This window comes from Vulpes lagopus, chromosome 24 (assembly GCF_018345385.1).
Source record: "Vulpes lagopus strain Blue_001 chromosome 24, ASM1834538v1, whole genome shotgun sequence".
In the NCBI taxonomy this organism is placed as follows: domain Eukaryota; kingdom Metazoa; phylum Chordata; class Mammalia; order Carnivora; family Canidae; genus Vulpes; species Vulpes lagopus.
In genome coordinates this window covers 50,723,973-50,749,207 of record NC_054847.1, presented here as the reverse complement: position 1 = coordinate 50,749,207, position 25,235 = coordinate 50,723,973, and the positions used below count along the sequence as shown (strand labels likewise).

At 42.0% G+C, this 25,235-nt stretch overlaps 2 protein-coding genes across 4 annotated transcripts in view; one reads left to right on the top strand and one right to left on the bottom strand.

The window, feature by feature from the left end:
- CD226 (CD226 molecule) overlaps window positions 1–25,235 on the top strand; it is a 107,093-nt gene that overhangs the window by 61,876 nt on the left and 19,982 nt on the right. For 2 of the 3 annotated variants that reach the window (XM_041739586.1, XM_041739587.1), the window contains exon 4: window positions 18,142–18,501. In XM_041739586.1, the coding sequence (XP_041595520.1) occupies window positions 18,142–18,501 (360 nt within the window). The remainder of the gene's footprint in view (window positions 1–18,141; window positions 18,502–25,235) is intronic. The other variant, XM_041739585.1, reaches the window with a different exon arrangement.
- Window positions 18,371–25,235, bottom strand: part of DOK6 (docking protein 6) — a 398,908-nt gene continuing 392,043 nt past the window's right edge. The window contains exon 8 of the mRNA XM_041739589.1: window positions 18,371–18,731. Within this exon, the coding sequence (XP_041595523.1) occupies window positions 18,682–18,731 (50 nt within the window). The 3' untranslated portion in view covers window positions 18,371–18,681. The remainder of the gene's footprint in view (window positions 18,732–25,235) is intronic.

Below are 25,235 nucleotides of genomic sequence, written 5' to 3'. Positions count from 1 at the left end.
CATTTGAAGACAGTGTTGACTGAGTGTATGTAGATGGAGGAAGCACAAGTGCACACGGCTGATTCACACTGTGCAAGCTGGATTACATTTTTATTTAAAGGGTTCCAGAATTAGTAGCTTGGAGTTGTTGACGTAGCAGCAGTGAGGTGCTCTCTGGTGTATAGTGGGCCTTTGGTTCTTTGGTTCAAAAACTGAATCAAATTTCTGGGTTCAAATACTGACTCTACTTCCACTAGCTATGACCTTTGTTACCATAGCTTTAAAATGAGAACAGTGATAGTGTCTACAGTATAGGGTAGTTTTGAGATTCAGTGACATGTTCTCTGGAATGTGTTTGTCACATCTCATGTCAAACCCTAAGCACCTCATATGTATTAAATATTATCATTATTGATTGGCCAAAATAACCATATAAATAAGAATGTACTAAAGTGGTTTTCTTTTGAAGAATGATGAGTGGTTGGGCAGCCCGGGTGGCTCAGCGGTTTAGCACCTGCCTTCAACCCAGGGTGTGATCCTAGAGACCCGGGATGGAGTACCACGTCGGGCTCCCTGCATGGAGCCTGCTTCTCCCTTGACCTGTGTCTCTGCCTCTCTCTCTCTGTGTGTGTCTCTCATGAATATATAAATAAAATCTTAAAAAAAATGAGTGGTACTATACATATATGTGTGTGTGTATATATATGTATGTATATATATATATATATATATATACAGAAAGAGAGAGAGAGACATATACACAAAGAAATACAGGGGATATATCTTTCAAGAAAGTAAAAAAGGAGAACAGTGAAGATTTCTCAGATATGAAAATGAAAAAAGGAAACATTGGTGGTATGAGAAACGATTCTGTTGTAAACTGCCCACGGCTTTCTTTTATCTTGCATCCGAATGGACAACCAAAAGGTAACCAGGGGTCTATTTTCTATGAAAGAGCTCTGAGTTTCAAAACCCATGAAGTGGAAGTTCATAAATGTGAAGAACAAGGAGACACTAGGTAGGCCACTTTTTATCAGAACCAGGGGAGGGAGACCAATGGGTTCACTTGTAGTGGCTTTCCAAAGGGAAGTAAAACCGTTAGGATCCCCTCTGTCCTGTCCAGTTCCCGTTACTGGCTTGAGTCTATGTGGAAGAACCAAGAACAAAAGGAGATGAAGGCGAGGGAGTGGTTCGTGTTCCTGAAGGAAACAGATTGACTCTTTTTTGAAAGAACTTAATTTTTTAAACCCTCAGGCAGTGTCTAGTACTATTCCGCAGACTACCTCTCCTATCACCAGTACTTCTGTATCAGTCATGGTAAACAATTCTTTTTGTTAGACTTAATAATCCTGCCCCGAATTGTTCAGTAAAATAAGATCAAAATATGCTTTGCTGAGTGCCATTAATTTCACACAGAGATAATAAGTTTTGTCTCTTCAGTGTTTATTCTTAAACCTTAGATAATCTTCTTGCTTTCCCTTCTTTCAAACAGTAGAGTCATTAGGTTTCTTTTGCTATCAGACATTGTTTGAAGGGTTTTACCAACCTTTCAGATGATCCTTTAAATATTGTGGTAAAAATGAAGTGTTTTGTCTTACATGATAAAATTCCCTGGCTCAAGGCTTCTTTCCCAATATTTTAGATATTCTTTGTAGCCACATAAGAGAGTCTATTTTTTTCTTCTATGTTTGAAAAATACTCCCCGACAGCTTTTCTGGAATGTTCGAACTTCTCAGGTTTCTCTGATATTCTTCCTCACCTTGAGCATAATAGAAGCAGAGGCCACAGATAGTTTTTGGTTTGGCCTTGAGAAACGAAGCAGCAAATCAGCTGAGATAACATCCAGTACTCATCTGAGGCAGTGGCTGAATCCTCTACAGCCAGAACACCTTTAACTTTTTAAAGTTGTAACCTTTTTCTACGTTTGACACTTCTCTCCCTTTTGCTCTTTCTCTCTGGTTTTGGATCCTCCAGCAGCTACGTGATTTCTCAAATGCTCCTTCATTTTCCCATATCCAGGCTTGGGGCAGACGCCCCATGCCCTCTTCCCTCCCCTGATGGCTTCCATGGCCCTGCAGAGCCAGCACCCAGGGCGCCTCACCCTCCTGCCCCCAACGCTCAATCTACAAAATGGAGTATGAGCGTATGGGTCCACCGTCCAGGCCTTCCACTTTCCATCTGTACTTTCAGTGACTTCCCTGCTCCCATCCCACGTACTAGCTGGTTGTCTACCTCTGTGGCTTTGCTCCAAGTCCAGTTGAGACCTTGCTTCTCGCCTCGATGAGGGCCCTCATGCTGCATCCTGTCTCTTGGAGCTCACAGCACAAGTGTGTGTTGTAATGATCTGCTCCCTCACGTGATGCCCTTGCGAGTTCATAAGCTCTGGGAGGAGAGGGTCATGTCTGTCTTATTTTCCACTGTGTCCCTAACATCTTTTTCGGTCCTTCTCATAGATTAGGTTCTGGTTAACTATTTTTATGCTGAATTAGTGATCAGAGCAAGTGACTTTTTTTGTAAGTTCCTTCAGGACCAGGATCACATTTATATCCCATAAATATTGCTTCATAGATCTTTTTACAATAGATTCTTGAGGGTTGATTTGCTTGATTCACTCACCTCAGTGTTTAAAACTATCTTGGAAAGTTGTTTAAGCATTATTGCTAATGAAAACAATGTAGTTTGGGAAAGAGATGGATACCACCTTAGTAAGCCACCTTAGTAAGAAAAAGAAAATGCCATTGTGGTATGACTGGGTGGTCAATGTCATATACTTTTCCCTAGGGTTAGAGTATGCTTAAAATCTACTTAAAATTGGTTTTGTTTTATAATCTTATATGATTTTATTTTTCTTTAAATACTTACTTATTAAGAAGACAGAGAGAGAATCCCAGACAGACTCTCTGCTGAACATGGGACCCAACGTGGGGCTCAGTCTCATGACCCTTAACCCAAGTCAAAGATCATGACCTGAGCCAAAACCGAGAGTCTGATACTCAACCAACTGAGCCACCCAGGCACTCCTATCTAATATGATTTGATAAGTAACTATGTACTAAGTTAATCCTTTCCTGAAATACACAGTGAGGTTTTTGGTTTTATTTGTGGTGCATCATAAAAAACTCATAAATCACCGTTTTGATGGTATCTGTGGTTGCTTAAGCCACCAGTGATCTATTTACATGCATCACTTAGATGCCTAATTTAAGCCTGTGAGTAAATTATTTTTGCTGTTGAAGACAATTGAATCTATTGGCAGGCAAAAAAAAAAAAGAAAAAGATGCTATATTTTCCTGTTACTCTACACAATATACTTCTGAAATGAAATAGTTTAAGTGTGATAAACCTCACCTGGATTGAAGCACATTAGGGTATATTAGTAATCACCACTACTGGCTCTGACACATGCTGTGATTAGACTCTGATGCCCAAATTTTATGGCTTTTTGTTTTGTTTTGCTTTTAAAAGGCAAACCCATAAATGTGATAAATGTAATTCCAAGATAATGGAGTTAGGAAGCCATTACTGAGGGCAATTTTAGAAGAAAATGGTGAGTGTAAAATGATGACTTTAAAATATTTAAAATTATGGGGGTGGAAATTAAATTGCAGACTTTGGAGAGAAGTGTGTACCGTGCAGGGGAAATGGAAGTCATCCCTAATTTAGAGAAAGAATTTACAGCCAGATAAAAAGCCAGAGAGAATGGCAAATGTGGAGTTTAAATATTTTAAAAGTAACCATTTCAATTAGTTTCTGCATTTAAAACACAGCATGTAGCAAGAGGACATACAAATTCATAAGTGGCATATTTATCTAAGCTCTTTCTGACCTTGCTTCAGTGTATTTGAGAACTAAGTATAATCTGAAAAAGAATTTTCTTTTTTCTATTTCATCTTTGCTTTCGGTGTTTACATGCTCAATGCTGTTCTTAGATGAATTCTAGCAAATGGAGATCTACAGCACAATAGAAAGCACCCAGGGGGTCCTTGGTTAGCGACATTACCATTGGATTCATCTATTAGATTAAAATACATAATTTAGGCTCTGGGGCCATTTACTAAGATGTCTACTCATTTCTGTATATTTACACTTATTCTACTACTAAGAAATGAAAGCAAGTAGCAATGATTCTGAGCCCCATCAGATCCTGTGTTCTCTTTCATCACAAGTACTTTGTAAATCTTGGACTATTTTGAAATCATATGCAAAGATACAGAAAACCACCTACACAGACAATTTCAAAAAATAAATCTAATGCTGTGTCACTTAAAGATAGCAAGTAAGCAGTTTACAATAAGGTACTCTGCGTTTTTCATTCATACGTGTTCGCACACTGTTCTGTGACAGGACAAAATGAAGTGTCCACCTCCATTTAGAGTCACCATGAAGTATAAGTTCACGTCCCCTAAAGACTCAGTCACTCAGAGTGGCACTGTCCACAATGATGCTGTATTCAGAATGAACAAGTCCTGGGAAAGTTCTAATACCTCAAAGTGAAAATTTTCCCCCACTTAAAAGGAACAGAAATAGAATTCCTTAAAAAAAAAAAAAAAAAAAAGTCAAGGTAAGCTAAAACAGTTCAGAAATATTTTGCGTACATTTTCTTATACCAGTTTACTTTTGGGTGAGTCAGAAACTTCTTGAATTATTAATTGTAATTTCTGTGAAGGTAATTAGGTTTTAGCCCAGGACTCAGAACATCGTCTTAAATACAGTTGGTTCTCAATGGATGGCTATTTGTGTGTTAGTTTCTTCAGAGCGTGAACATTTCTGTTTTATTGAGAGTAACAGAATGACAGCTGAATACATCTGAAATGGTCTGGGTTGTCATTCTCAATTAGAAGAAGGGCCCAAAGTTGGGTCTGTCTCGCCCTTCTTTCCCGTTCCAATTTCTTTCAGTAGAAATGCTTTTCTAAAAGAGCAATATACTTGGACCTGGCACAGATACTGAAATCTGGAGTTGTTCAGTGAGAAAATTGGAGACTAAAAGAGCCATGTACAAGGAATTGCCAACCACAGGTTCGAATCAAAATTAGAGAAGAAATATTTTGCCCTGGGTCCCTGAACCCAAATATATTGATATAGGGTGTACATTATGAATTTCATTTTGTGCAGGGATAATGAACTTGAAATAAGCTCCTCTGGTCCTTCCTCTTATTGCCAATGGCATTAATACGAGGTAGTTGAGTAGAATCGAAGAAGAGCTCATCACATTCCTCAGGTTGGCCAGGGAATGCAGTTGCTCTGAAGGTTTTTTAGCAGGTTTCACCTGGCAGAGCAAGAGCCATAGAGCTGTTTTGCATATGTTGGGTGGAATATTGTTAAAGAAAGGTAGACCTTCAGAGCCAGAGGACTCTCACCTCTTGATCTATTTACAAACCAAACTCTTGGACAGCATTATAAATAAGGGACACTTTTGATTGTTTTTCTAAAATAATGCCAAGAAAATATAATCACAACTAGACTGCTTTTCCAATTTTGGAAGTGTCTGTAATAATAGTGATATATTTTCCCCAACTCACTGCATTTCCAAAAAAACTTCCTTAAGAACAATAGGGATTCCTAGAGAAGGCATGGGATGCAATTTCTTCTTCCCACACTTTGGTAAGAGGCATCTTCTTTCTTCCCCTTCTATTCTACGTATAAACCTCCAGTGCTCTGACCCTGTCTGAGATTTTCTCCTCTTTCCCTTGAGCCAGTCCCTAGTTTGGTGACTTATAGGCTGAGCATATGACTAGGACACCTGAGCCCTCACAGCAGCTCCTCCGGCCCATGAGATCTGTGCTGGCAAAGGCACCAGGATCGTGTCCTTCTCAGCTGCTGTTGGCACTTATCCCATGCTTGGACGCTCATGGTCAATGACAGAAGTTGTCAATAAAGAGCTAGATACTGGTTTACCAGTTTTGCTCTAACGTGTTCTTCTTCTTTTTTTTTTAATGTTTACACTGTAATGCATAAACATAAATTAATGAAATTTTCTGTTAATTGCTTCAGTTTTCCATTTTAGAAGAGAAAAGGTTTGTTTTCTAGTTGTGGCCAAGCCAGTCCTTTTCCTATTTTTTTTTTTTTTAAAGATTTATTTATTTATTTATTTATTTATTTATTTATTTATTTATGATAGACATAGAGAGAGAGGCAGAGACACAGGAGGAGGGAGAAGCAGGCTCCATGCCGGGAGCCTGATGTGGGACTCGATCCCTGGACTCCAGGATCGCGCCCTGGGCCAAAGGCAGGGGCTAAACCGCTGAGCCACCCAGGGATCCCCCCTTTCCTATTTTGAGAAGTGAGAAATTTAAATAGCAAAATAATCCGAGACCTATGACGATAATAAATCCCTTAAGGATGTTTATCTCCACAATCAAGGACTGTTGTTTTAAAGCTCTGATGATCTATTCTCTAAAAACATTACAAGTTCCTTTTTATTTCTACAATATCTTTGATATTCTCCAGATCTCTCCTTCCTCCCCCATGGAGGATTTGGGTGGAGGGGCCAGTTCCCCCATCATAGGGTGCCGGCAGTGGGGCTTGGTCCAGAACAGGAAACAATGCCCTGGGGGCTGGTCTCCAGGGAAAGTCTCCTGGGTGAGGTCTAGACAATTTGCAGCTGCTGGGAGGAACAACTAAGGATGTGCAGTGGAGCTGTGTGTTTAGGTTGCTGACATCCACTGGGGCCTCAGTTTCCTTGCCAGAAGTGCATATCACTGCCCCAGGGCCCTGAGGTGCCACCATACAGGGACCCTGAGTGGTGGGGTGTTTGAGGCGTCATGAGTGGATTTGTTTAATAGGTGGCTTGTGGCCTGAAGCAGACTGCTTGCTGATGAGTGTGGGACGAGGGGCTTCCAGGACTCAGACAGCCAGGTGTTTCTCATCCCAGAGCTCTCCATGCCCCATAGAATTCCCAAGATCAGGGTAGTAGCAGCAGCAGCAGTAGTGCCTGGGGCCTGAATCAGCTGTCGTTCTCTGAGTGGACCTAAGGTACTCATTGGATCCCAGCTCATCCTCTCCCTGCCCCTCCATCAGGCTGCACCCGTACTCCCCACACACTGGAGGCCACCCAGCGCACCCTGTGGGCACAACTGCACCCTGCCGTTTTCCTGGTAAACCTCACACTCTACACCTACACACACACACACTCACGCACACACATGCATACAAAAGTTGCTTTGGAAAGGTCATGGGGTAAAGGCAGGGAAAGACTTAGGGCTAACAGACCCAAGTAAAATGTTGCCGGTGACGCTGGACCAGTCAGGATGGCACATCTCCAGTAGCAACATGTGCTACCACCTAGTTACTAGTGCCAGGGTTCTCTGCCCATCAGAGGGCAGTGCCACTTAGGTCTAGGATGTCTTTTTTTTTTTTTTTAAGATTTTATTTACTGATTCATGAGAGACAGAGAGGGGCAGAGACATAGGCAGGGGGAGAAGCAGGCTTCCTGTGGGGAGCCAGATGCAGGACTCGATCCCAGGACACCAGGATCATGACCTGAGCCAAAGATAGACACTCAACCACTGAGCCACTCAGGTGCCCCCAGGTCTCGGGAAACCATGAATTTAACTTTAAAAATTACAGTTTTCTAGGAATGGTCTGTAGACATGTTCTCTTAGATGCAGCACACATTGAATGCTGAATAAATACACTGTTGTCTCCTTCCACTGCCATACCTATTTCATTTACAGATACATCCAAAATATCCTTTTAAATCCCAATGAATGGACACAAGAATACTTGTTTCCCTCATTCTACCGGTTCTTTGTGTCTATTTTCTGGACTACTCGCTGTTCCTGCCGACCCCACGGTTATAGCCAAGCCTGTCAACAGCCACATGCGCACGCTGGCTTTTCAATACTGTTCTATTTTTCACCCTAACGTCATTATAGTTTGAACTAGATAATTTCAACCTCTCCTACCTTAGAGGGTTGTGAGAAATATTGTTGATCCTGCTATGGTTTGAAAAGCACCTAGAGCTTTTCAGAGAGAAGGTATTAAAGCCATAAATACTGCAGTGCTGGCTGGTGCTCAGGGGATCTGCCAAGAGGTACAGCTCCTGTGGGTGTGTGAAGCTGGCAAACTTGGGAATGAAGATCCAAACTCATTGGACCTGGACTGGAAAATATTACTTTAGGCTCTTGGGATCATCCACTGAATTTATAACATGGTGTCATCTTCAGAGATGGCTTCTCATCCATTTACTCTACAATATTTATTGAGCAACTTAAGGCACCTGGCATTGTGCTGAGGTCCGATATATTGAAGACATGCCACCTTGAAGGCATCGAGAGTTTCCCAGGGTGGGGAGAAATGACAACAAATAAGAGACCACACAATAGAAAGTATAGAAGTCAAACAGAAGAGGGAGTGATTAGCCCATCTTAAGGTGAGTAAGAAAATACTTACCCCAAGGAGGTGGTGTCACAGTTTAGTTTTATGGGATACGTAGTGATTTTCCTGGACTGGGATGGATGGAGTATATGAGGCCATCCAGAAGAAGGCATGGCCGATGCATGATCATACGTGTGAGTGCTGTTCTTGGGGACAGCAGAGTTTATGGTAGATTCTAGTAGGAGATGAGACTGGAGACAGAGACAGGGGTAAAACCATGAAGGATTTTATAGCAGCAATGAGAAACCTATGAACCTTTTAAAGCAGAGATGTGATAGGATCAGATTTGAATTGTGGCCACGTAATTTTGGGTGCAGGGTGAATTGGCGGGAAAAAGAGCTAGAATTAGGGAGTTCACTTATGTATTTCAATGGTCCTGTTGAAGAAACATGGGGAAATTGAAAGGAATAGACTCTTATATCTGCATCCTATCTGGTTTCAAAGTTATTTTGCTGTGCGGCTTTCTCTGCCACCATGCTTAACCCCCTACAGATGAAACAAATGAATTTAGCAAATATTTATTGATCATCAAATATGTGCAAGATATAATACAAGGTGTTCCTAGAGATCAAAACAAAGACAATTCACAACATGCTACAATTACCTTGAGAACTCTTGGAACATGGTAGAGTAACAAGCAATAAATGAATATTTTAAAAATTATTTCTGCCTCCAAGGAGCTTGGCATCATCGAGAGAAGCAAGGTAGAAAGCACAGCGGTTCATATCTTGCGAGTGTAGCGATTTGTTATGCACAATTAGACATATGAAAAGAGTAAGAGCTGTAGGACTCCGTGGCCTTGGGCTGCTGTGGGCAGATACTGTGGGACGAGGCAGGCAGGCTGGGCCTTGAAAGAACGAGCTAATAAGAGACAGCCCCTGTTAGCAAAGAATTATTTCTGGAGGCCTCCTGCGGGCGCTCTGGTGTAAATTCAAATTCTGGGTTCCAAGTAACATTGGTCAGGTTCCAGAACTGGGTTTGCCTTTGGCTGGTGTGTCTCAGGGGTCCCAGAGAGGAGGATAAAGGTGAAAGGGCCGTGTTAGGAAGTGTTCCCTGGGAAATCCGTGAGGGTGGCCAGGACTGAACAGGAAGGAGGCAGCGCAACATCCAGGGAGGTTACCTGGAGCTCACCTGGGCTGAGGCACCCGGGGACCCCGCCCCTGTCAGTCACCAGGCAAGGGTCCCTCTGGGTGTGTGGATCCCAGGAAAAGCAGGTTCCAGGCTTCCCGAGCATAGCAGCAAGTGCTGGCTGTTCGGGAGAAAGCACAGGGTGGGTGTGCCCCCGAAGCAGAGGGACCCCAGGGGGCGCACATGGAGTCCTGAAAGCCTTTGCTCTGCACCCATGCCAAGTGCCACCCCTTTTCACCTTCACGGAGTTCCCTGCATGAGGGGGCTGTTTGCAACTTGGTGCTCAGGGGGACCCAAGCAGAGGATCTGGTCTTCGGGTCTCCCCACTCTTGCCTTCATCCCTTGCAGGGAACACAAATGTTGCCTGAAAGTCTCAGCCCTCAAGATATCCTTTCTTAACCATAGTCAGTACAGTGTAAGATATTGTATCAAAATAGGGCTCCTATTCGGATTTCCAAAAGAGAACTGTAGGAAGGAATTCTGAGCTCGCTGTCTTTGATTGCTGTCGTCCTCACCGAGGAGAGATTTCTGCGGTGCCCAGATGCGAGGGCTGCACCTTCCCCTTCCCTCTTCGAGAATGCCTTCCGTTTCCGAGCTCACCTCTTTGCCTGTGGCACAGACAGACATTGCTTTTCAGTTGTGCAGAGTAAATTTAATTGGGTAGGAATCACAGCGGCAAAAACTGCGAGCCCCAGCCTTCCGTGCAGTGGGTTTAAGGACTTGCTTTTGGAGTGTGGTTCATTTTATGACACCTTCTCTTTCTGTGGACGTTGAAGTAGGTGTGTCCCTCCTGTGTGTGCTTCTGGAACGTGTGTGATGCGTGCTGGGGATTTCCCCCATTTCTAGCATTTTTAGCATTGCATCGAGTTGCTTCTTAGTCATTTTTCATATGTCACGCATCGGAAATTCTACTTACTTGTTCTCCACGAAACTCACTGGAACCGTAAATGAAAACAGGGACACAGGCGGGAAACGTAGAAGGAAGGAGCTTGAATGAGGAAGAGGTGCTGTGAGGGCGTGAAGCTCATTTAGCCAATCGAGTGTCTTGTGTTTGGTGCCCTCAGCAGATTTTCTTTGGGCAAATAGCTGTATTTGGTGGAGACCCTTTGACTGACCTTGCACAGCCAGTCAGCCAACAGCAAGCCAGGGTCACCCCCTTTCCATCCCAGGGTTTCTGTTGGCACAATGACCCAGCTATGTGTCTCTCCATGAGCTCACACCTGTGCTTTCTTTTGTCTTCACATCAATACAGTTTTTATTGAAGGAGTGAACGCATGAGTGAGCGAATGAATGAATGGACGGATGAATGAATAGTGAAAGAGCTAACGTTATGTCATGTCCTGTTTGTGTTCTTTCTTCCTGTCAAGTCTCCCCACTGCCCACCCTGCCCTTGCAGATGCCCCCCCAGCTTCTGCACCCTGAGCTCCCCAGGATGCGGGGTGGCCTGGGCCGCACCAGGCTGTGGTCTCAGCTTCCTTTTCCCCAGGCCTGTGTGTCCCTGGCCCCTGGCCTATGGGAAACTACTTTCTTCCCTTTCACTTGGAAAGCAATCTAATGGACGATTTCACACTACAGTGTTGGCGTCTGCTGGGGGCTGAGGTGGTTATGTGCATTTTAACGAAGTCGAGTGAAGACATTGATTTCTCATTATAGGATTTAAGGCATCATAAAGTAAAACATTTAGGAACAGGGGCTTCCTGGGACCTGCCCGTTGCAGATGGGAAGGAAAACTATGCTGTGCAGTGCCTGACGGGCTGGGGCTGGGATGGAACCTGGGCCTGGGGCAACTCCCTGAGCTTCCCCCCTCACGGGGACTCCCTCCTCGGCCACTCTCCAGCCGTGTGACTCGTCTCGGGGTTGTTGGCAGTGGGGACTAAACGACAGAGCACATGTGATGCCTTTAGTGCTGGCACGCGGTAGAGGCCCATTTGACGCGTATTATTACTTTGCCTTTAAAATATGTGGAAAATGTTGAAAGTAACCGAAACAAAATGCTTACTGTAGTCTGCAGTGACAAGCCACTGACACCATCTATCCTCTAGCAGGAGGCGATTAGGGTTCATGTTAAGCGTTTGATTCCTTTTCCTTAAAACTCCAGGCAGAAAGTTTGTGTTAAATTTCCACGTCAGTGGGGCCACTGGCTAACCTTTTAGCAGAAAACACGCCAATGGTCCTAGGCTATGTTGTCTCATCTTTCAGTTTTACAAGACCTCAGAACTATACTATTTAAAATTCATATGTCCCGTGAGTCATTTATTTTTCTGGTTGGGAGGAACTGCAGAGATGCTCAAAAGTCAGACTTTTTCACATACTTTCAATGAAGCCCATGGTAGCAACTTTAAAAACAAAACAAAACAAAACAAAGCACAAGTCTCATTGTCCTCATTGTATGGTGACACAGAGATTGAAATGTGCTTTTTACCAATTAAAACCTGTGAGCAAAATTTGTATATGAGGATCCAGGGTGGTCCTTCAGACAGCCTTTCCCAAGCTTTGGGATCTGGGGGGCTCTGGCCACAGTGGTTCCTTGAATCACAAGGTGGGGATCTGAACCACCAGTGTGTCGGGGCCCGAGCTGTGTTCTTCATGTTCTCTGGTGCTCAGATGGGGCATCGCAGCTGCGTCGTGCCACAAACCTTCCCCTTACGCGGATCTTCGGGACTGAGTCTCTGATTTGCCATCCAGGATGTGTTCGCCTGATTCTAGTTACTCCTTTGGTTGAGACAAGTGGCCTTGCTTGGCCTGCAGCCACAACAGGTTTGTCAGGTTGTGTTTTTATCTCTGAATGCAGCTCTCATTCTTCCCACTTTATCTGTGCTTTTCAGTCAAGCAATCTTTGAGCTTATTTTTTTTATCTTGTTTGGCTCCTTTACCTTTTATCTTCACTTTACATGAAGGACAGGAAATGACAGTCATGGGGAGGGAGCTGGTGAAGACCGCTGATTTCCCTAACTGGGTGGCTGGCCCTGCTGCTTCTGGTAGGTTCTGGTAAGATCCAGACTGTACGAGAAATGAAAGCCCAATGAAGTCTTCACCCCACCTCCTCCCATCCCTGTGGTGGTGTGGTGTGTGAGGGCTGTCTCGACAAGATACCATAGCCTTGGAGGGGGAGGTATTGTCTCCTTGTCGTCTCTCCTCTGGAGCTGGACATCTCAGACTGGGTGTCCACTAGGGTCAGCACCAGGCCTCTCTCCTCACTTCTGGTAGTTTCTGGCAACCTTTGGCATTCCTTGGCTTGTGGACACTTTACTGTGGCCTCCGCCTTCACCTTCACAGGACATTCTCCCTGGATGTATGCCTGTGTCCCCTCATCATGGTCATGTTGGATTCGGGATGGCCCCACCCCCACTGTGACCTCATCCTCACTAATGACCTCTGCCATGACCCTCCGTCCACATAAGGTCACATGCTGAGGCACTAGGCATTAGGAATTCTGGGGGGGAGGGGATACAATTCAACCCATGACCACCCCCTGCCCCAAGCATCATCTGGGAACATTCCAGCTGTTGGGAGAAATGCCAACCCCACCTCTTAAATTGCCTTCTGCATTTGAAATGATGGCAGCACAGGGTTTTACAGGGTAGCCAGGGGTGTGTGGTATACAGCTTGCAGGACCACTGCCCTGTTCTCAGGCTAATGGCTACTGTTTGCTCCAGTTTCTGTTCTTTTTTCTTTTTTCTTTTTTCTTTTAAAATTTATTTGAGAGAGAGAGAGAGCAAGCACACCAGCAGGGGGAGAGGCAGAGGGAGAAGGAGAAAAAGAAGGAGAAGCAGGCTCCCCACTACATTTCTTTATTTTTAAAAATTGAAGTATTCACTATTCAGGTGAAATATACCCTGACATTAGTTTCAGGTGTACCACATAATGACTTGATATGTATATTGGGAAATGATGACCCTCTATAAGTCTAGTTAACAACTGTCTCCATACATCGTCATGAAATTTTATATTTTCTTTGGTGAGCACTTCGAGGGTGTGTAATCTCTTAGCAAGTGCTTATTTTTGAAATCTTTATCTCAGGTGACTTTGATTATTTCCTTAGTTATTACACAGTCAACATTTTATTTTGCATTTAAATGGGATGCTTTATATTTGAGAATTTTTAGAAAAGCTCTCTATCGAGCACGTACATAGTCTAGGCACAGTTGGGAATATGCAAAGCTACTACTATTATCGCTTCTAATTAGCTGGAGTAATAGTAGTGCTCCTGCAGATAGCTTAGGGCAGTGCTGGCTGTTTAATTTTTAGCCTATTTTAAACATAGGAGCAAGTTATTGTCTTGTGCTTTGGAAACCCTGGGGAGAGGCCCAACTACACAGGGCCTGTGCATTTGGCCATCACATAAGAGATGGTTGAAAATTGCAAGGAGGGGGGATGACCCTGGGATGGCAAGTGGAGGGGGACGGGCATCAGAACCCTGGCGGAAACAACAACATTTTAAAAGACCAGCAGAGGGAAAAGGGCCACTGAGGAAGACTGGGGAGGAAGGTCAGAAAGGAGGGAGGATGAGCAGAGGCATGCAAGGCCAGGAAGTTCCCAGGAGGGCAGAGCATCCAGGACTCAAGGTCAAAAACGTGCATGACTTGCAGTGCTGGAGAATGGGAGGACTGGTTCCTCAGTGGATTGAAGCACACATGAGAAATGAGGCAGCGTCGGGAGCAGTGGGATTCCTTCCAGAATTCTGAATGAATACAGAAGAAGAGAAAAGGAACAGCACCACAGAGTCCAAAACTGGTTTTCAGGGATGAGAGAGATTCCACATGGAGCCGAGGAGTTTTGTGTCTTCCATACTCTCAGGGACTGCTCCCAGAGTGTCCCTCGGCATGTTTCTCTGCTCTTTGTAGTTCTGTAAATTGGTAGTTAGATTTAGAGGCTTGAGCAGGGTCAGACTGGGTTGGGTTATTTGGGGAAGGCTACTATTTTCAAAGTGGTATCGTAGAGACATGAGTTTTTTTTTTTTTTTTTTTTGAATTTGCAGACATTGATGATCATTGCCTGGAACGATGAACTCATCTGGGCATTACGCATAATATTTCAAACACATTTCTCAGTATGAGAGATTTTATGGAGGTGAATATCCCCCTCCCCCAACTCAGTGGGTACACACCACATATTGACTGCAACGTGAAACTACAAATCAATTTTTTTATTCAAAAATTCTTTCTTGACATCTCTGGTATATGCCAAGCACTATATAGAATGATGTATAAAGGTCTGTACAAAGGTCTGGGCCTATGAAGCTTCTAGTAAATGGACTCAGGGTTTTGGAAGTTGCTGAGCGATATTGCAGAGCTGCTCACACTGCATGCAGAGCCACTGTCTGGTGAGGATGGTGAAGGAGGACGGACTAGCAGCTGGAGATGTGATGGTGGCCTGGGGCATATGGCATGATGCACAAGTGTCCCAGGAATGTGTGGGGTACCTAGGCATTGAGTGGTGCTTGGAAGCACTGAGATAATTTTTAAAAACCATCTCTTATTGTGTCAGAAAACTCCTATACAAAGTATAGATAATTTCATTGTATTATCCTGTAATAAAGCCATGTAAAAATGTGCAAATTTATCAGAACAAAATCCTGCATGCAGATAGCACCCAGTGTTGGTGAGGATGTGAAGTAACAGGAAGTCTCTTTCATTGCTGGTGGGCATGTAAAATGCTGTGGCTTGCCAGTTTCTTACACAATTAAATATACTCTTGCCCCACAATGCAGCAATCATACTTCTTGATCTATGCCCAAAGGAACTAAGAACTCTTGTCCACACAAAATCTTGCACGTGGCTTGTTCATAATTGCCAACACTTGGAAGCAACTAGCACATCCTTCAGTAGGTGAATGGGTAAATAAACTCTGGTCTGTTCAGACAATGGAATGTTATTCGACACTAAAAAGGTATGAGCTACCAGATGGGGAAAACACATGGGGGAAACTTAAGTGCTCGTTACCGTGTGAAAGAAGCCATTCTGAAAAGGCTACATACCATATGATTCCAATGGTATGACATTGTGGGAAAGGCGCAAGTATGGAGGCAGTGAGAAGATCAGTGGTTGCCAAGGGTTGAGGGGAGGGAGGGATAAATAGGAGGACCACGGAGGATTTTTAGGGCAGCATGTGACACAACGGTGGATATGTATCCTTACATATTTGTCCACACTCTTAGAATGTACATGGAAAGTGGACTCTAATGTAAACTATGGGCTTTGGGTGATTGCAATGTGACAATATAGGTCCTACTTGGTAAAAAAATATATCGTGTGATGGAGGATGTTGATAGCGAGGAGGGTCTGTGTAGGAGGCAGGAGGAAATATGTGGGAAATCTCTGTACCTTCCTCTCAATTTTGTTGTCAACCAAGATTGCTCTAAAAAAATAGTCTTTTAAACAAAACACAACACAGTCTACTCTATGTTTATGCTGAGAATTAATATATCACTAAATAGAAACACAAACTTCACTGGTGCTTATTATTTTCATTTCTATTTTTAGGGTTCTCATCAACCTTTTTCTTCCCTATCGACCACAGCACTCTGATCCCTATTTATGAAGATGCACTTTCCAACTCTAAGGACTCCAAGGGTCCTGTCATGTGTGGGGTTTTCAGGTGGATGTTTTCAGGGTCATTTCCTGTCGCCTTACATGTGCCAGGTGACATGAACAAGCAGCAAGCAACGCACGAAGCCAGGCAGGCTCTGTAGAACTCCTCTGGGTCTCGGTTTTTATCTGATGCCAAGCAGCTCATCTGTTCACCTGGAAAGGTTAACTGGGGACTGCTCTGGGCCTCAGAACCACCTGCCTCTGAGGGGGGGGGCCTGCTTCGTTCAGTCCAGTCCCATGTCTACTGACGGGTGGGTCTGGGTCCTTACCTAGAGGCTGGCTGTGCAAACTCCCCAGCTGGCTCGGGGGCCTCCCCCCGAGGCCCAGAGACCTGGCTGGTCAGCGCTGGAGACTGCCTTCATTGCTTTGTGGGCTAATGCAGACGTTCCTAAGAGAGGCCGTTCCTGTGCAGTCAAGTCAACATTACACGGGGTCACTTCCTGAGAACAGGTGTTGGTGACATGGGCAGATAAAGCTCCTGAGGTGGGTGGAGGGTTGCATCACAGAGGAAGAAAACAAAACAGCAGGTGTGTCAGGCTGAAGATAAACATCGGAACCGTTCAGGGCTGGCCAGCCGCCCTGTGATTTCTGATAGTCCAGCACATCTTACACAAACATTTGTTTTGTTTTTGTTTTTGTCTTTTTCCTTTCTTTTATTTCCTTCTATTTTCCCAGCATGATGTACTTGTATCTGATTTAGCCTTTCATTTATATTGTCTCTCATTTCTTTCTCTTGTATCTTCCCTTCCCTATCTTAATTTTAATTTCTTATTTGTTTTTTTGTAAACTTTTATTGTCTTATTTTTTCCATTTCTTAAGAATTTTCCCCTTAAAAAAATAATTTTCCCCTTTTTCTTTTCCCCTCCCTCTCCCCGTTCTTCTTTTGGCTTTTTTTTTTTTTTTTTTTTTAAGATTTTATTTATTTGAGAGAGTGAGCACAGAGCACAGGAGTAGGGGGAGGGACAGAGGGAGAAGCATACTCCCTGCTGAGCAGGGAGCCTGATGCGGGGCTCCATCCTAGGACCCCGAGATCATGACCTGAGCTGATGGCAGCTGCTTAATTCACTGAGCCACCCAGGCGCACCATTGGCTTTTTTTTTTTTTAAGAGGTAAAATGCTTCCTGTGTGCTTGTTAAGTGGGTAAAGTGTTAACTTCGATAATAGTAGTATGATTACAAGTTGAAAAACCAGAGTGCTGTGGTTTTTTTCTCTTTTCAACAACATTTTGACACATGGAATCACTTGTCAAAGAAAAGAAGCTAGTTTCTGGTGAAGATGAAACTATTATAGACTTAGTTTTCCAGATTAATATAGACAGCAAACCTAACTGTGTTTGTTCTTCTTTCAAGTGTGGTTTCTCCTCTCTTCTCCTGTCCCCTCTACTCTTGTTTTTTTCTTTTTTAATTTGAAGTCAGGGAAATGGCCCAGAACGATGTGGTGCTTATTTACAGTGTGCTCTGTGCTAGGTATTTCAGCTATGGTGGTAGGAAGGTGGGAGGATATTGAACGACTTTCTTGGTACCTCGGGATTTAAATCTCATGTGAACCCCTACTCTATGTATGCATAAGACAACCTGTATATCTGGAAAATAAGTTTATGTATGCATTTATTCAAATGAAAATGATTTGATATATCTTCAATAATCATTAAAATTTTAGCATGATCACAATCTGGATACAATCTTTGAGTCATCAGCCCAACATTACTAAAGAATAGTCTTCTGAAAAAAAAAAAAAAAGAATAGTCTTGTGAAATTCAGCCTCTTGATAAGATCATTACCAAGAAAAGTACCAGTAGTTTTGATTACATTTCTTGTTATATGGTTAACCATGTCAAAAAACCTCAAGGAAATATGTGTGAACAAGTATATCGTCTTTTCTATTTATTCATTAGCCTTTTCCAAAGGTCCTTTCCTTACAAAAACGTGTCATAAAGGTGGCATTTACAGTTGATGCAACTATGTTAAATAGGATCACCAATACTTTTGATAGAACTTTATGGGTAGCTTCCACCTTTGCACCCCAAAATTTTAGGCCCTACATGTAATCATTTGCTTCTTGTTTTCAGATAGTTTTGAGATAGCTGCACCATCAAATAGGCACATAGTCTCCGAACCTGGAAAAAATGTCACGCTCACCTGTCAGCCTGCCGGGAAGTGGCCAGTACAACAAGTTACATGGGAAAAGATCCAGCCCCATCAGATCGACATCTTGACTATCTGCAACTTGTCCCAGGGGAAGAGTTATGCTTCAAAGTACCAAAGAGAGATATGGAGCAGCTGTAGTCAGGACATGAGAAGCACCTTCATCATCATGCCCCATGTTACGGCCTCTGACTCGGGACTTTACCGCTGTTGTTTCAAGGCCAGCACAGGAGACAGCGAAACATTAGTGATGAGGTTGACTGTTACCGATGGTGAGTACAATGGTGAGTATGTTATGGATGTCTTCAAGTGTTCAAAATGGATAAGGCCAACCACATGGGTTGGTTTCTGTTGTTTTTTTCATGACCCTGGTATTCAAAATAGTTTTTAACAATGGAGTTTAGGTAAGTTACTGGTTATTGACTGTTAGTATTTGGTTTTTCTTTATCTTGCTAATCCATCAGTCACGATTTAACAGTTATAGAACTTTCCAGTTTCTTGATCTGCCACATTTCTGAAATTAAAAAAAAAAATCGGTAAGTCTAAAAATACATAGTGTCAATAGCCTGTAAGTTTCAGTTGCATAACTTCTATTTGTTCTCCACTACTTTGCAGCTTCGTGAGGGTAGTGACTCTGTTTTATGATCCTCAAGTATCCTCAGCAATAACAAAACGGTGCTGGATTGGTATTTGCTGAGTTAGTGTTGAGCAGAGTGGAAGTTTAGAAATATTTGATAATGTTGCTCCTTTGTCACCTCAGAGCTTTGATCCCTTCAATTGTTTTTGGCCCTGGGAGCAGAAACAGATTGGCCTTCCCAGCCTCTCAACCTGAACAGGCTCCCCCAAAGCCCAGCACTAATTTTGTATTAGTAATTTGTTTCCTGTGTCAAAATGAATCCCTGATTGTGTGAGCTGCAGGACCCACAGAACGTGTGTGAGGATAAGAAAAAGCGACTTTTCACCTCCTGGAATGCAAGTGTGGAGAAGCCTAGATAGTGTGTGCAGGGGTCTCCAGTAGGACCAAGTGAGAGGAAGGCCATCTCAGGCTCTCCCACTTCTGCCTCTGGGCAAGTTTTCTCATAGCAGAAGAACATGTCAGAAGAATAATTTTTGCTGGTGACAGAAATTATATTAATTTTTTCCTTCCTTCCTTCCTTCCTTCCTTCCTTCCTTCCTTCCTTCCTTCCTTCCTTCTTTCCTTCCTTCCTTTCTTCTTTCCATCCACTTCTCTCTCTCACCTTTCTTTCACCTGCCTCCAGCCAGCAATGGGCCTTGGCCTGTGTGTAGACTTCTAGAACTAAGGTTTCTTGGCATTTGGTTGTCCCTCTATAGACTCTGCTTGTATTGGAGGCTGATGTCTATTCCTGCATTGGAAAGGAAGAAGAACAGGGTTTGTGTCTGGGGCAGCTGTGTGTGCTAAGGAGGACATTTGGCAAAGGGCAGCACTTTCTTATACATCATCTCCTTGGACCACATCGAGCCTTCTTTGCTTCTTGTATGGCAGTGTGGGCTGTGGGTGAGACCAAAATTGTTCTGAGAACTTGATGTGAAGGAGGGGTAATGGAATATGTGGGGGAGAAAAATTCATAAAGTTTCTTCATTTTAAGTGTTGACTCCATTCCTTCAGATGTTTATACAAAATATTTTGTACCTTAAAAACAAAACCTTTGCATTACAGAAATGTTTTTTCAAAACTGGCCAGGAAAAAAAAAAAAAGTCATTAATCCTCTCTCAGAGACGAAGGCAAAGAAAATTTCTCTTCAGAAAAATATCATAAAGAACCTTTTCAAACACATATGAAATATGTTCTTTTCTATTATATGTTGAAAAATTAATTATAAATGTCTTAAATAATAAAAAGGAGGTAATAGGTTTTTAAGAGGTATAGTTATTTGACTCTTACTAATTAATAAAAATGTCTTTCACTTTAGACATGACTAAATTTCCTGCAAAAAACTATAGCATAAGCTGCAAACAATGTGAAGGTGATTGAATGTAATGGTCAATATTATTAGTGTCCATGTGTTTGAACACTTGCAAAATGGCTTTTTGACATTCAATTGGCAGGTTAAGAGAATATCAACAGAGCTTATTAGTAAAAAGTTATAATTGATGGAAAATGCCCAGCTGTTGGTTCTGTGTTCTGTTCTGGTTCAATTCCTCTTAAAAATAAATGTAAGTAAAGATTGAAAATAAAGTCAGATGGAAAGCAGAAATAGATTACTTGCGTTTGCTCTGATGTGATTTGATTATTTCAAGTCTTGAAGCTGTTTGGTCAAAAATCAATGTAGGGATTAAGGCAGAGAGACAGGTATAAGATGTGGAGCAGATTTAATTTATTTCAACTGTCAAGGGAAAGGTGATTGTGACACAAATTTTATAAACTGCTGTGCGTCCTTTTGTTGGCTCTCATCAACTTCTTGTATAAGATCCAAAGGAGAGATTTTCATGACTGTCATATTCTACACACACACAGGGCTCTTCCCTGTGCTTGTGTTCATTTCCAGACAAGTACCAGGTCCTCAGAGGTTACCCAAAAGATGACACAATGCCAACCAGCATGCCGTATATCCAGTTCCTGACATATTTTGAACAGAGTGAGAAAGGTGGCAAAAGCATGGGTTGAAACTGAATTTCCTGTGAACTATCTTGGCTGAGGGAAAGACATTTGTCTCTTGTCCTATGCACTCAGGACCTGGGAAGTACTCTGAAATAGCTCCAGACTGACTTTTCTGAATTTGAAATTTGTCTAGACCACAGAGGCAAGAAACAGCGAGGGGGGAAATGTGTGTATATTGACAGTGACCAAGATTATTCTTTGGCCCTTCACATCCTCTAGATTGTCATCAGTCGTGAGGAAAGCATTTTAGTTTCCACCAAAAGACTTTGTGAAGCCTTTTAGTATTATAATATTAACTAAATTATGTTGAGACTACTATTGTTTCAACTGAGCTTATTGATTATGAAAAGGATGAGGATCAAAGAAATAAAATTAGCTCTCTCAGAAAGTTTCCAGGGGAGACTAGTTGTGAGCAAACTTCTGTCTGCCACCGTGAACAGTATTGGTCCTCATGTCCTATCTCATCTTCTGCCACTGATGAGGCCACTCAGCTGAACCACCGAATTCTGACTGATGATTGGAGCAGAGGAAAGAGACAGAGCATGAGAAGTAATACAAAAAAATGCACGGGGTCGGGGGAGGAGAGAGAAGGAAGTTGTGTGTGGGTGACTGCAATCAAATGACTAGGTTGGTACAGAGATTTTTGAGTTATGGCTTAATATAAAGGAAGGGAGGTTCGGGTAGGCAATGACTTGGTAGCAATTCTGGATCTCACGCAAGAGCATGAAAGCCACTATTGATTCTTGACCAAAATGGCAAAATGGTATTCGAGGAAGTGTCAGGGAAATTGTTGGGTACAGAAGCAAAAAGAGAAATTTGAGACACAGGAAACTAGCCACGAGTCATTTGTAATAGTGCTTGAGCGCTCCTACTAGGCTGTCGCTATCACATACTAGATTTTTGGGCACAAAACAGAGCCCACTCCAGACAGACAGATTTCAAATGGTGCCTCCACCAGGCAGGCAAAACAGAAAAAGATGCTCCTTCCTCTGGGATGCTGCAGACTCCAAAGCTTGTGTGCAGGCTTGGTGGGGGGTGGTGCTCAGGCTCCTCACCCACCTTGGCTGGCACCAAGGTGGCCTGGCCAAGGGCGGAGAGAGGTTAATGTGATTGGAACGTCAGCTTGTGCTTGCATTGGCCTCGTCAGTCACTCACACTTTCTTACTTTCTCCTCTTCCCAACCAACCTAATAATTTTCATGACATTTACCTTCTTTCCTTTAGAGTTTCCATCAGATCTCTTCCATCTTCATGATTTTTCCTTATTAGCCCAAACTGCTTGCCTGCCATGAAGCTACCAAACATTTTGAATTTCTCAAACTTTTGTAACGTGAAATACATACCCTTGCATCACTGAATAATTGCATCTGTTTGCAATGGTCCAGACACTTATGTTAGAAATTTCTTGGGGTGACTGGGTGGCTCAGTTGGTTAAGTGTCTGCCTTCAGCTCAGGTCATGATCTCAGGGTTCTGGGATAGAGCCTCATGTAGGGTTTCCTGCTCAGCAGGGGAGCTTGCTTCTCCCTCTGCTCCTCACCCTGCTTGTGCTTGCTCTCTCTCTCAAATAAATAAATAAATAAGTAAATAAATAAATAAAATTTTTAAGAAGTTTATTGTGATTGGTGATTATGGCATCTTTGCTTAGGGTTGTCAAAATATCTTTCCAGAATGTTCTCAATATGTGTTCTTGACCGATTCTTTGTATTTTAATATTTTTATATGTTCTGGTATATTTCTATGTTTTACTTATATTCTAGAATGTGTCCATTTTATTTTCATGTTTTCTAGCTAGATTTTTTCTAGATTTTCTTCATCAACATTTAACATTTGAGGTTTAAGGATTGCTGATCAAAGAAACCTAAACTCCGAGGAGATCAGTTGGAACGTTTTGGGAGAAAACTTTCGTGAATTTTGTTTACATTTATAGCTTTCAAGAAGGCCTATTTCTTTTCTTAACTTTATTTTTCTTGTTTTGCATGTTTTGTATAAATGGTGATAATTGCAAGTCACTGGACCTGGTGGATGGGGTTTGTAAGTGAGAATTACAGAAGTATTCACTAGGAGATCATAGGGCTCCAGTGAAGGGAGTCAGCCCAGATGTTTCTTCTGTGACGTATAGGGTTAACAAACAAGTAGGAGCATAGAGGAATAGTGTGCTATAGGTTGCAAATCTTGTCTTTACATGGCTTGTTGGAGGTTGACTTTGGGACTCTGTTCCTGAGTTGAACTAGAAGACCATGGAAGTAGAGAAATGAACTTTGTTTATTTCTTTGGTGTTCAGTTTCCACTAAAATGCAACTAGTTTGTTCCCAGGTGATTTGAATTCCCAAACAGTTTTGGATATAGACAAGATAATCTTTTTCTTTTAGGGATCCACTTATCTAGAACCTTCTGTCCCAGCCTTATGAATTTATGATAGATGTGAATATTGAAGGCATGGGGGTTGTCTGAGCTGGTATCTGCTGCAATGTCAGATATGTCTATTTCCACAATGTTGCATGATGAACTTCTACTTTTTAATATCTTCATCTACAGAGAAAAGTAATGTTCCTGACAGTTTCTTTACATAATTAGAACCAGAGCACCAGAATCCAAGAGCACTGGTGTCACTTCTCACAAGTTAAAATAGCCTCTACTGAAGTGGATCAACTGCAATTTTCAGCTCAGTTAAGTTCTTAAAATTCTGGGTGATAACTGGATATCCAGATGAAACATACCGTTTCCAACATCACAAGTGAGTTGATTACTCAATCATGGCCCATTATGTCTCTGTGTCTTTACAGTTGCCTCTGCTCAAATCAGTTCTTCCAGGAGACATTGCATTAAAAAAAAAAAAAAAAAGGCAGCTAACTAGTTTGTTTTGTAAGCCCCACGTATTGATTTATTCATCTTTCCTAATGCACAAAATCCTGGAATGTTTGCCTGCAGTCATTTTTGTATACATACCATATTTGTGTAGATAAACAAGGTAGTGAATGGAATAATAATAATGAGAGAAGGAAATGCTGAAAGACCTCGTGCTAAGTTGATTTGATGATGCTGTTTCAAAGGAGCATTGTTGGTGTGTGTTACTACCTTACGCATGCAAAGGGAGTACGAGTTGTACTTGTTTTCCAGCATTGTACACAATGTAAATTAGTAAGCACCTAAGCCTAGAAACTGCTTTTATTTAAGCAGATCTTTATCCACACCTGAATTTCAAACAATTTTCATGAAGTCTTCCTCACCCTAGAATCTTAGAGTACAGCTAGGGATTCAAGATCAAGTTCAGATAAGTGTACTGAATTTCTTCCCACTTAAAATCCAAAGACCTGCCTAATGACTCCAACTGTAAAACAGCCATTTATACTCTTTTGTCATGCATGGGATTTTTTTTTTTTTATGTAAAACATCTGAGAATTGTGAATAGCTTGAGGTTGTTTCCAGAGCCTTACTAGGGACTGAGCATAGATGATTGCGAGGTTTTCCCTAAAAGCAAGTAGAAAATTACTTAAAATTTAAAAAAAAAATAGTCTTCATGTACGATTAATGGCCTTTCATTCTTAATAGCAATTCTAGTTTGAAGTGTTATGATTCAATTAATCAGACAGCTACTATCAACTTCAACTTCAATTTTTCAAGCATTGCGGATCTGACTCTGACAAATATTGACAAATACAGGTGACAGAGTAGGTTTACAGAGGACTATGCTATTTAAAAAGACAGGGAATGAAGAATAAACATAGATCCATCATTTGTAGAGACACATCTTTGAACTTCAATTGGTATTTTAAAGTTCTTTATGCTGAAATGATTCAGAGATTTTTTTAAATTGAAATATAGTTGACATACAATATTATATTAGTTTCAGGCACACAACATAGTGATCCAACAATTATATACATTATGAAATGCTTACCACAGTAAACGTAGGTATCCTCAGTCACTGCACAAAGTTATTATATTATTGGCTATAACCACTATGCTGTACTTTTATCGCATGACTTATATATTTTATAATTGGCCTCTTAATCCCCTTCACCCATTTCACCCTCCCATCCCTCTGCATATGCACATACTCCTACCTTCCCCTATGGCAACCACTGATTTGTTCTCTGTACTTAGGAGTCTGTTTTTGTCATTTGTTTTGTTTTCTAGCTTCCACATGTAAGTGAAATCATAGGGTGTTTATCTTTTACCGATTTGGGGATTTTCAAAAGGCATGTATTCAACAGAGATATTTTTGGATATCTTTCTAAAAATAAATATATTGCAGTATTCATTGGCCACTCTTAAATTTATTTCTGGAATTAATTCAAAGTATTTCACTTTCAGTAGAACTCACAAGTAACTGTGATATTCATAATCTTTTAAATGTAAGAGTTGCATTTTACTTGATTAACCCACAAGAAGAGATTC